Below are 12,792 nucleotides of genomic sequence, written 5' to 3'. Positions count from 1 at the left end.
AGTGTAGCCCTTCTTTTAATTTTATGAGGTGGAGAGACTTGGAATACATTACCTGTAATGATACAATCAAAATCCTTGGGGGAGAGACTATTGATTTTGCGCTTCTTGTATTCTGGAGGGCTTTCGCAGTAGATGTCTTCGACAGTTGCATTGGTGTGGCCTAGCCATTCCACCAGCCACTTCAGTTTACAGTCACAATTAAATGAATTCCCTCTGAGGTCCCTGAAAGACAAACTTCAGCTGCTTTTGCTCTATGTGGGTCCTACCTTCACAGTATGACTTCTATTTCAGCCATTAGCATGTGCCAGAATGCCCCAGAATCCACCTTGAACCTGACTAATTCACTCTGAGCTCAGAGTTACCACAGTGTACCCTTACAGGCCACCCCAGTCAAAGGAACCTCCTAACTCACTCCCTCTTAGATTCAAAGGTAGCTGGGTCTAGAGCTGTGCTGTCCATAGAAATATAATGTGAATGACATATGTAATTTAAAATTTTCTATAGGCACATTAAAAAAGTAAAAAGAGACAGGTGAAATTAATTTTAATATAATATTTTATTTAGCCCAATACATACAAAATATTATTTTGATATGTAGTCATTATAAAAATTAATAAAATATTTTACATTCTTTTTTATATTAAGTCTTTGAAGTTTAATGTATATTTTATACTCATTTGATAACATATCTCAATTTGGATGCTAAATTTACATCAGAAATACCTGATGTGTTCTTAAGATTTAATAAAATTTCCAGTTAAAAAAAATAGATTCATGCACCCAAGTTGTTGCAAAGAGATTTAAAAGTTTTCCAATAATTGAACAGAGAATCAATTTTTAAATTTAAAAAAATTAAGTAAAATTTACAAGTCAGTTTCTCAGTCACACTAGGAACACACTTCAAGTGCTCAGTGACCGCATGTGTGGCTACCATACTGGACAGCGCAGGTCTAGAGGAAAGTATGTAGTGATTATTGTATCATATTTAATTAAATGGAGTGAGTTATTTGCTTTTCTTCTTCCTCACAGACATAATTAATCCTGACCTTATTTCATGGTCTACAAATTCAATTTTAATAGGAAATGACTTTGACACAGCAGAGTTAACGCAGACATGCAATAGCTCATGTTCATAATAAACCACACATCTAGATAGTTTAAAATTTCCACATATGATTCCAACTTACCAACTTCTATTTGTTTGTACGGCTTTGTTCATAAAGTCCATCTCCTTCCTAAAACCCTTCTTCATCGCACAGAATTTGTACAGTAACTATTGCCTACTCTTCATACAGCACATAAAAAATTTTTAAATGTTGAAGCTTTAAAATTTTTTTCAGGAGACATAGTCAAGAAAACCAAGAAATTCACTAAAAGTCAAGTTGGCATAATCCTGTACTTCTTAGATAATTCTTGATTTGGGCATATCAAAGTAGGCCCAAGAAGCCAAACCCATTATGGGATTCCCTGGAGAGACTAAGACAATTTCAAGTGGCTTTCTTTTATTTTTTGTTAGTGTGAGGTATAGGCTGACATAAAGATAAGACAAAGGGTCTCCAAATAAGCTGTATCCTCAAGTCAGCCATGAAGTGTCATCAAACTTCTAAAACATTGCCAGTACTGACCTAATCTCCCAAGAATATTCTGACCCAGAATAATAAGTGTCAACTTTTCTGGGCTATTGTTAACCAGAGCAGATAACTGTGGTCTGTTAGAGACTTTCTTGGAAATGTCCTGATCCCAGCACTCTCTTGAAAATAAACCAGGAATGGGGCTAATAGGCATGAAGAAGGGGCTGGGGGAATACTACAAGGAACAAAGAAAGTTTTTCAGTAGTTTACTGATTTGAACTTAAATACTAGGCTTAGAAGAAAACACTTGACTCAGATTTTTTGTTATTGGAGAAAAGTTGTTCTGAATGGTCTATAGCAAAGTACCTGAATAATAAGAAATCTTTTGTTTTCATATGTCCTTTCATTTGTTCCTAAATTCTACCTTATGGAATTTAAATACCTTTCAAATGTTCTGAAAGGCACTTAATGAAGCTAAATTGCTTTTGAGAGCTTTAGGCATATATTACTTGCTTTGCTTACAGCAAAATATACAAATTCCTTACAAAGATCTTTCACTCTGAGGCTTAAAAGTCAAAGTTTGAAAGCTCTTTTGTTTGAAAAGGGGTCAAAAATAATTAAGTTCATTCCCTTCCTGGGGCTTAAGCCAAATTCCTGGGGATTAAGCCTAGAGTTGTTGTTCAGTCTAATGAGAGAAAAGGCAAACTTTCCTCCCTTCCCCCATTTCCTGCTCCATTTCTCTGTTGACTGACCAACCCATGGGTGTAACCTTTCATCTTTACTCTGTTTCCCAGACTCCTTTATGTTTTTCCTTTGTAGCCCCATTTCCTGGACCTCTGGGGGGAAAAAGGCATCTTGAGATTTCTATCTGGGCCTCCTGGTCCCACTCCTTCAAACTTCCTTATCATCACTCCCTCCCACACAGACACACACTTTGTCAAAGGAATGTCTGGACACTATATTTTCAGATTGTCCAGTGGTAAATACTATAGAAGAAAAACATTAGTCCAAGTAAGTTTAAAATTCAAGTCAACTTAAATTCTAAAATTCTAATTTAATTTTAAAGCCAATTAAAAATTTTAATCATCAATACCAGGCTTCTTTGTTAACTATTACAAATTAATTAATTAATCATTCAGGTCCTCTTACACATTTGTTAAAGAATCCAGGCCTTTGAAAATATCTTTTGGGAGCGTCTGGAGATTGTTGTTTGCAAGGCTCCTGGGGGGAAAGAAAAAGAGTGAAGTAAACTGTAGTCATAAACTAAATAAATGTATTTTATGATAAAGCTTTGTTATGAGTCCTTTTTGTTCTTCCCAGACTATACTAAATTACTACTTCTGCTAAGATACTAGTCAGGTTCCTACGGTTGTATTTTCAGTCCTTGCCTCCTTGCTTCAACACTCACTCAATGGTACTTCATGTATCATGTTTATCATGCCCTCCCCACACCCAAATACCAGTAACAAAATGCTTGGGAACTGATCTCTCTGTTTAGAACAGATAAGAGAGTCACACTCTCAGACATTGTCTAAGGGATGTCTCCCAAAGGATGACTAAATGGGTGACAGGGTCTATCCCCAAATGCCCTCTCCCCTAACGCTGCCCCTTCTCTTCCCTCCCTCCTCCTTACTTGTTCCAAAGAACAGCTTAAACCTCCAGTTGATAGAGCCAACAGCTCAGAGTTTGGGGCCTCTGTCCCTTCATCAGCACATCTTTTTTTCTTTCCAAAGTACACACCTCTGTTTTCTACATTGTTTCCCTTTTAGTTCCATTCATACCCTCTCTCCCCCAGAAAACAGCTTTCTCACAAATACCCATCCATCCATCCAGCCAGCCAGCCAGCCAGCCATCTATCCTCTTCAGTCGTCTCCTTCTTTCCCTTTCTTCTAGTTCTTGCCCTATTACCACAGGAATTGTTTTCTCTTTCTCCTTCTATTTGTTCTTTTATGAATCACCAGAATGATTTTAATCAAAGTCAAAGAGTCTTGACAGCATCAAGGAAAGAGAAATGTGTCTATATTGCAGAAATGTGGCCAAGCAAAGAGCAGATGCTGTCTAATGGGGAAGGGTTCTAGTTACTGGTAACTTTCTATTTTTTAACCAGCATTGTACATATTCATGTTTCATAAACTTATCTTAGAAGTGGCCTTTTTTCACAATAAAAAATCAAAAAGTAAAACAAAAAAAGCCTTTGGTGTCAGCCTCCAAAACCCTTGAAAATGGAAATTCCCTTTAAAACACTCTTAAAAGTCTTCTATGTCTTCCATCTCCTAACTAATTAATATGAGATTTTCCAGTGTAAACATTGACTTTTAAAACCTATTTTAAAGTTAATTATGTTGCTTTTCTGAGTCTTGGAAATTACAACTAGATTGGAAAACCTTTTTCAATGAACCTTGGCACCTAAGAACTGAGTCGGAATGTTCCCGCCTCATCGACAGTCTATTTTGTGAAGAAGGACACGGATGTGGGGTCATTCTGAGCTTGGTTTGAATTCTGGGTCCACTATTTACTGGTTGTGTGATTTTAGTTATGCATCTTCTCTGAGACTCAGATTTTTTTTCATTTTTAAGTGGATGAATGATATTCATGTCATAAGATTGTTAGAAGTAGTAAATGAGATAACTCAGGATGGTATCTGGCTTTTGGACTACTCTCAAAGGGCAGCTTGGAGGAAGGAGTGGGGAAAAGAAGGAAAAGTACTTCTGCCTGTCCATTGCCCAAGACACAGCATTGAGAAAACTGACCATCCGAATGAACTGCTGCGTAGTAATAATAAAATGCTAAAGAAGACTATTCAAGAGAATGTTTCCATAACTCACCTTACTGCCTTGTGGTTGAATGAAGAGATTTCGACCAGTTCAGAGCCACTCACAAGTTATGTGTCTCAATTTATTTTCTGGCACCATGTGCCTTAAAGTCCTCATGCTAACTTCTCCTCAGTGGACATACCTCCCCCAGAAACCAGCACACTGTCATTGGCTTCAGGGCAGGAGTTTGGAGGAGGCTGGGTCAGGGGACAGTGGACAAGTCCTGGATTACTGCTGCCACTAGGGCTGCATAGGAAGAAGCACTTTGTTTGCATTGCTGCCCAAGGTGGTTCTTTTAAACAACGGAGGAATCTAACAGTTTTACTTCCTGCACAAAGGAGTAGAGCTCTAGGCCTCACAGGCCCCAGATGAAGGCTAACTGCAGAAGCAGCTGGTGAGATGGTCAGAGATAGAGACTTAGAGCTCTGGGGCTTCTGGAATAGAGAGTTGGTAATTTTTCATGACAAGATGGACTTATAATCTAACAGATCTGGGAGATGGGCTGATGAGGCAGGCTGGCCTGATGGACTGTAAAATGAGGCATTATGCTTCTTGAGGACATCTTGTGACAGGGAGGCTCTCGCCAAGGGAACCAAAGAGTGAGGGAGGCAGTGCAGTATGAGGGGTGCCAGAGGGAAGAATGGTGGATGGATTTACTGCACTCAGTCAGACCCCTCCCCTGTTCCATCACCAAAATTCAATTGAACACTGACTCCTCAAGGAGATAGGATGGAGCTTCATGACTAGGGTTGGTAAGGAGTAGGCATGAGAAGGCTGCCTGAACTCACAAAAGAAGCAGAAATAAGAGTAAGTAAGACTCAGAAATGAGAGGGAGACTTCTGGATGCCCAAGAATTATAGCTACCCTGTGTTTCTTGGAGGCCTCAGTGACATTGGGTTACATTTGGAAAAGAAGAAAGCAGGCAGCAGGACTTGGGCAGAGAATATCTTAGGGAAAGAATGCTGACAGAGCCTGGGAATTATTCTGCAAAAGATATAACAAGGTACTGATATAAAGCAACCTTCTGGCTCAGGTTGATAGGTAGGTGGTGAAGGGTGCATAGACACACAGAAGGGGATCATCAGAGCCTGTAAAGTTAAGAAAGGAAATGTGAAATGCCACTGCACAAATATTTGCTGTGGCCAGTTAGGATTTTTTACTAATTCCCAAGGAAAGAGAAATTGGAAATACTGGAGGCCTTCTGCATAATTGAGAAAAGATATTTAACCTAGCATTGTCTATAGTAGCAAAAACTAGAAACAACCTACTTGCCCATTAATAAGGGATCATGTAAATAAATGATAGTTCATGCTTAATATGAAATATTTTGCAGATTTTTAAAAATGAGGTAGATGTCTATGATTAGACGTGAAACAATGCCTAACTGGGAAAAAAAAAGGAGAATAGTTGTGTAGACCGTAATTCCACCAGGGAGGGAGGATATATGTCTATAGATGCATAAAAAAAGGTCTGGAAGGAGATATAAAAACTTTTGATGGAGTTTACATCTTGGCGTAGCTGGAATCTTTCACTTTTTCGATATAGATGCCTGGATTGTGAGGGTTTTAAATAATTGAGTATGTATTTTTATTTTAAATTCAGAAGAAATGAAGAATAACATTGAATTTTTAAAAGGACCCCTCTGTATATGTAATGGTTCCGTCCAGTGAGGACTCAGTCAATCTAAACCAATTATTTGACTTCATTCATAAAGACCCAAAGTTCTAGGCTGGAATGCAAATGACTATCACGGTCAGCACTTGGGTGCCTAGGTGGCCTTTGATGGCATCTTCTTTCATGGGATGGGCTTCAGGATGGAGCTGTCTTCTTCTTTTTTTTTTTTTTCTTTTTTCCTTTATTGATTAAGGTATTACATATGTGTCCTTATCCCCCCATTGTCCCCCCACTCTCCATTCATGCCCTCACCCCCTAGTGTCTGTGTCCATTGGTTAGGCTTATATGCATGCATACAAGTCCTTTGGTTGATCTCTCCCCCTTACCCCCACCCTCCCCTACCTTCCCTCTGAGGTTTGACGGTCTGATTGATGCTTCCCCGTCTCTGGATCTGTTTTTGTTCATCAGTTTATGTTGTTCATTAAATTCCACAAATAAGTGAGATCATGTGATATTTATCTTTCTCTGACTGTCTTATTTCACATAGCATAATTGGATCCGCCTTCTTTACCACGATTCCCACAAGGCTTAAAGGCCCTCATATCTGGGGGAGTTTAGGACTACAGTCAGGCCAGGCTTGGAATCATCCCTGTGGGTTCCTTGTGCCAGCTCCAAGTCAGCCTTCAGGCGGGTCTGGAGCCTCCAAAAAACCATCAAAGACATGTGGGGGCTTAAGAGAGATTCTCTGCAGGGAGAGCTACTGAGGACTCTTGGCCAGGGCTACCAAGAAGAAAAAGAGGTAAATCTTGTGATGCTAACTTATGCAAAAAAATGGGAATAGAATGAGATCTGGTGCCTATTTGGTTATATCAACAACTGGCGATATTGAGACAGCATTTCTGGGGTTAGCATTAGTGTTATTTTGGGGGTTGATGTTAGCATTATTAGATTATTCAGATCCCATCTCTACATTGAGTTTTGCCACTGGAAAGCAAAATGGAAAATCAATTCATTAAATTTCCTCAGTTTCTTCTTTCCCTCTACCTGCCCTCCTTTTCCACAGAGTAACAATTTAATATTATCATTCCCTTTTCCTCAGTGGAAGCTCTGGTTGAAATATGTTCTGTATCTTTTGTAAAACTGGTTGTAGCTATTATTATTATTATTATTATTATTATTATTTTGCATCATTTAGAGCAGTGTAGTGGTTGGGTCTCAAGTAAAGGGATTAAATTTTAGCTTCATCACTCTCAGGAGTGTGTCTTTAGATAACTTAATTTAACCTTTCTGGGTTTCTGTGTTGACATCTGCAAAACTGAGCAAAGAAAACCTATTTCATTTATTGTGAAAATTAACACCTGTAGCTACAAATATTTTTATACTCATGCTTTGAAATAGTTTCCAGAAAAATGTTGTATCTGCAGGTGAATTTTTTGTTTTGTTTTGTTAATCCTCATCTGAGGATACTTTTCTATTGATTTTTAGAGAGAGTAGAAGGGAGGGCGAGAGACAGAGAGAGAGAAACATCAATGTGAGAGAGATACATCAATTGCTTGCCTCCCAAAGGCGCCCCACCTGGGGGCTGGTTGTGGAGCCTGTAACGGAGATACATGCCCTTGACCAGAATCAAGACCCTTCAATCTGCAGGTTGATGCTCTATCCTCTGAGCCAAACTGGCTAGGGCTCTGCAGCTGAATTTGTATGCCTTATGTCAGATGTCAAGACCACAAAATCAATCTTTTTCATTGTGGTTGATGTCAAAACCAGTAATATCTAATATCTAAGCACTTTTAAATGCTCAACTCAGGAGGATGAGATACCTTTCTGTCTTTTTGAGTAGAAAGAACTCTATGCCTTATATTCTTAAATGTCCCATCTTTTACTGATATCTATCTATATCTATGTTATATCTATGTATAACAGACCACATGTACACATATATACATACCTATATATACAAACATATGTAATAGCTATTATTATTATTTCTTCATTTCAATAAAATTTGGAAAGTACAAGAAAAAAATTTTAAAGAAGAAAAGCAATAATTATTCTGGCAGAGGCAACCACTGTTAAGATTTTGTCATATTTTGTTTTAATCATTAATACAAAGCCCATCTCATGGGGGTATTAATATGGAAAACAAGTGTGTCCAGAGAGCTAGACTACTAGTCCCCAAGTCTTAAGACCTTCTTCTGTCTCCTCTAGTGGAAGCGTGGATTGGTGTGAGAGAGCTCCTTCCCCTGCAAGGGTCAAGTCAGTGCTGGATATTAAAACTGAATATGAATACTATCAGCAATAAGAGGAAGAAAACTTAAAATAATGAGGGAGAGAGAGGCAAGGACATAGAGGTATAGCTACTAGAGTTGACAGGAAGAAGACTTTCTACATGTTGTGATGGAAGGAAACCAGGCTACTGCCCAAGCTGACCCATTGCCTGTCAGCCTGACTTCAAGGTTCCCTGGACTCAGCAGCAGAGCACGGTGCAAACAGTATGGGCCCCAGAATCACATGTCTGGGTTTGAGCTCTGGCTGTTTCCCTTTCTACAAAGGGAATGATCACTTGGTAGAATGATATCCAGGCTCTATTTTAGCTCTAAAATCACATCTTTATACTTTTCACTGTGGGAGGCATGTGGCTTCATTTTAATAATAATAAAATGATACTCAGAGAGTTAATACTTTAAGCTCCATAGGTAAGAGTCAGTCTAGCCACGGGTTTTTATAGAGGGTAGGAGTGCACTGGAATATCTGAAGGGGGTGGATGAGTAGGACTGATTGAGAGAGGAGTGAAGATAAAGCAATGAGAAGTTTGAGAAACATTTCATCAATGTTAATTTTTTAAGGATGATTCTATAGTGTTACTGAAAGGACTCTTCCCACTGCCTCCCCAGTGCCTGGCACAAAGTAAGCCCTCAGTAGATACGTTAAAATAAATGAATGAATGGGGCAGGTTGGAGAGGAGGAGAGGAAGGGCACCAGTCTAGACAAAGAAAAGAGCAGAGGCCCCTTATACCAAGCCACTGAGCTAAGGAGAAAGTGCAGAGCCCTGTGACTTACCATGGTCACCCATCCTCATGTCACATGGACCCAAAAGTGCCCTCCCTCCTCTTGGCCTCACCTTGGTAATAATTCCAAAGCAATGGGGAAGCTCTTTAAAGTCTGTCTTCAAGTAAGCACCTTGTTCTAGGTCCAGAAAACTGCCCAAATAAACCTCTAGTTGCCAGCTGAGAAGATTCAAGCATTCTCAATGGCAGCCTTTCCTTCCCAGCAGAGATAATGACCATTCCTCCACTTTGGTGTTTTCATGGTTAACCTGAGAAAACCTCTGATAATGACTATGGAAACTACTGGAAAGTCTTCTCCCTAAAGCAGACCGGACTGGCTCAGACAGCACGTTTGTTTCAGTTCCACTGAGCTCTGCTGCTAAGAAAGCATCGCCCACAGCCATCTGGGTGCTCCCAGACTCCCCACGGTGCAGATCCTCGTTTGAGTTGGTGTCTCACTGAATTTGTGGTGCTTCAAGTGCAGTTATTTTAATTGCATACAAAATGTTTAAAGGGCTTAAATACACAGCAGCATTTGGAATCCTGATCGAGGACCAATAGAGAGGTTAGGCAGTGAGTTTACTGCATACCAGGCTCTGCTCTAAGCACCTTGCAAAAATTAACTCACTCTCATAACAACCTTAGGATCTAGGTACTCCTAAGTACATTATTATCCCAGCCCCCATTCTTACAGATGATTATTATCACCCTCATTTCACACATAAGAAATGTGAGGCACAATGAGGCTAAGTGACCTCTGATGTCCTCCAGCTGGTAAGGGGTAACTCCAGGCTTTGCACCCAGGCAGTCTGGTGGCACAGATCACCCTCTTAGCTACGACACCTCACTGCCTCTCTACATGCATGTCCTTGTGAAGGCTGAAATGAAGACATGCTGCCTGACTGGGAACACACAGGCACCTTAGTTTGGGGACTTCTGTTAATGGGTTTTGTACTCCCACAGTGCTGAGCAACCAGGAGGTGCTTCACAGCATGTATAGATTGATGACAATTTTCCCCAAATGCATGCAAATATCCCGCCTCCATTGAGCCCTAGCCACGGTGACACTTATGGGATGCCCAGGGGAATCATTACTAAAAAGCTCATGGGTATTAACAGAAAACAGTTAATGTTGAGAGATTTTGTCATCATTAGCCATCAACTATTTTTAAATTATTTTTTCCCTGATTTTAAAAGTAATACACAGTCATCAGAAAAATTCAAACCTTCCTGAAATATATAAACTATTCAAACATTTAAGTTAATCATACATAACATTAGGACAGTATCTAAAATAAAAAATTGAGAGAGGATTTGACTTGCTTTGTAAGGACTTACATATAAGGAACTCTCCCTTTTTTAAGGGCTAGCTTGAGAGGCAGGGGTTCATAGAGTAATTTTTAAGTTGTCTATAAATGTCTCTTCAGAAGATAAGTCTATTGAGACATGTATAAGAAGGTGAGATAAGTTCATTGGCTTTTTTTTTTTTTTTAGTTCATTGCTTTTTTAGGAGCTAACTGAACTTATATAAATGCTCAGATAGGTCCCTTGTAGCAGCTTTAATGTTAGGCTAGAATGGGAACTACTTGGATCTAAAATATATGTGTAATCCCAACTATTTGCTTTTGAAAATTAAGAGTGAGGATAGGGCCTCTGTCTTCAGGATCTCATCTTTCCTCCATAGCCATGGTTGCTCCTCAAATCATGTCCCATGGAAGGATCCCACTAGCTCAAGAGCTTTCTGGTCCTGCTACATCGGACATGGCGAAGAGGGCACTGGGGGGCTCAGTGAAGACCTTGGGAAACTTCTGGCTTTACTGATTCCTAAAGTGGGAGCTTAAACTCAGAGTGCATCTTCATGCTCTTATTTGTCAACAGGGGTAGTGCTACTGTTCCTTCTCTTTCTTAAGGCCATCAGGAAACTATATGAGGTCAAGAATATGAAAAAGCTTTGTAAACTCTTCCTGCAGCATGTGCAAGTTAGAGGGCGAGGCGATTGTTCCTCACTGCTTTAATATCTGCCTTTGGGAAGAATTAGTCTTAGGTGGAGAAAAGTGCACTCTGAAACCTAAAATCTTAAAAAGGAAGTTAATGGCTCAAACAAATGTCAGATTTATTTATAAGTGGTAATTAATGGAAAATGAACTTGATGTACTGAGCAGTCAGAGGAACATTTGGGTTTCAAATCCTCTCTACCCATCATCTCTCCTTGAAAGGAAAAAAAGGAAGAAAAGAAAAGAAGGAAAGGAAGGAAAGAGGGGAGAAAGGAGGGAATAAGAAAAGAGCAGAAATAAATAACTCAGGGGCAAAGGCACCAGAGAGAACATATTTGTTTGTCCAATTCCTCTTGTTTGAGCTCCTCCAGGTTGGAACTGGATCTTCTTCATCTTTGTGTGGCACATCCTAGAGACTATTTAGAATGAATCATATGGCATTGCCATTTTTATAGACAAAAACAGTCTAATATTGGCAATGCCATATGAGTCAACCCCCAGTGTTAGATAAAGATACAAGAGATCTAAGGGTTATATTCACTCAGTCAGTTTTAACCTGTTCCCATAAATACCTCTTTCCCATTTCCAGGACCTGGCCATAGAGGTGGAATTTCCCTTTCACTGTCTGGCCCTTAAGATTCATGTCTCTCTCTTTTAAGGCTGCCTTTGGTGTTCTCTTGAACTTAACAATATCTAAATATTAAGTACATGCTGTACTAATGTCCCTTTCTTATGGTCTTCATACCTCTATAGAAGCGGCCTCATTATGAGCCAAATTTAAATTTCCACTTTAGTTGATAGATATAATTGGCTCTAGTCAAACAAATAGATGTTCTTCACTATGGTGTGTACAGATTTTTTTCTTCCCTTCTTTCCTCCCTCTTATTCCCCCCTCCTTTATCCTCCCCCTCCTCGCCCTCTTTTCCTTCCTTTCCCTCCGTCCCTCTCTCCGTCCCTCCCTCCCTCCCTTCCTCTCTCTCTTCCTGCCTCCCTCCCGCCTTTCCTTCTTTCTTTCCTTCCCTACTGGCTGAGCTAGGTAGACTTGAGTGAACTAAGAGGCATGGCAAGGCTTATATCATGGGTTCCCAGAGAGGACACTGGACAGAGGCTATGTTGAATGGGATTTATGTGAATCAAGTAGATCTCTAAGTGGAGGTCATGAACTTCAGCTCCTCCTTCCATATATTTGTTTCTTTTATTTACTTTTGCCTGAAAGACCAGGTTTGACAGTGTTTGGCATAACGTTCACACCATCACAACAATTTTTGCATCACATTGTGCAGAGCAGCATTGCAAATGCCGTTTTTAGCATAGTGACTATATACAGAAGCTTTGGAAGGTACAATGATTTTATAAAATACAGTGGGCCATCAGTTCCTCCTTGATGCAAATCCAAACAGCAGTAGAGACAGGGCCTGGTAGAGGTAGCATGATGACCAGGTGGACACACTAGGATGCAGGCTCAAAGGGCAGGCATTGTTGTCTGCTTTGTTCCCTGCTGCACCTGGGGCCTAGAGCAGAGCTGGGAATGAGGTGTTGTGAGGGAGCAGCTAAAAGGTGACGAGATCGGGCGCGTTCAGGGTGGTATGGCCGTAGACAAGCAGCTAAAAGTTGAAAGAACGGCACTTAGGCCTCTAAGGCATCTTTATCTGAACTAATGAGACACATAGTGGGCACTCAGAAATAGTTGTTAAAGGGATGAACAGGCATTGTGGTTCAACTATTACGTTGAGGTTATTGTAATTCCATAGCT

General features: G+C 40.0%; 1 protein-coding gene and 1 long non-coding RNA gene across 5 annotated transcripts in view; one reads left to right on the top strand and one right to left on the bottom strand.

The window, feature by feature from the left end:
• Positions 1-12,792, top strand: part of LOC129152107 (uncharacterized) — an 87,160-nt gene that overhangs the window by 51,742 nt on the left and 22,626 nt on the right. The window lies entirely within an intron of this gene.
• LGI1 (leucine rich glioma inactivated 1) overlaps positions 1-12,792 on the bottom strand; it is a 35,656-nt gene that overhangs the window by 3,824 nt on the left and 19,040 nt on the right. For all 4 annotated transcript variants that reach the window (XM_008156891.3, XM_054729356.1, XM_054729355.1 and 1 more), the window contains 2 exons: positions 2,721-2,792; positions 53-222 (listed from right to left, as the gene is read on the bottom strand). In XM_008156891.3, the coding sequence (XP_008155113.2) occupies positions 53-222; positions 2,721-2,792 (242 nt within the window). The remainder of the gene's footprint in view (positions 1-52; positions 223-2,720; positions 2,793-12,792) is intronic.

This window comes from Eptesicus fuscus, chromosome 17 (genome assembly GCF_027574615.1).
Source record: "Eptesicus fuscus isolate TK198812 chromosome 17, DD_ASM_mEF_20220401, whole genome shotgun sequence".
Taxonomy (NCBI): domain Eukaryota; kingdom Metazoa; phylum Chordata; class Mammalia; order Chiroptera; family Vespertilionidae; genus Eptesicus; species Eptesicus fuscus.
This window is presented reverse-complemented; position numbering and strand designations above follow the sequence as displayed.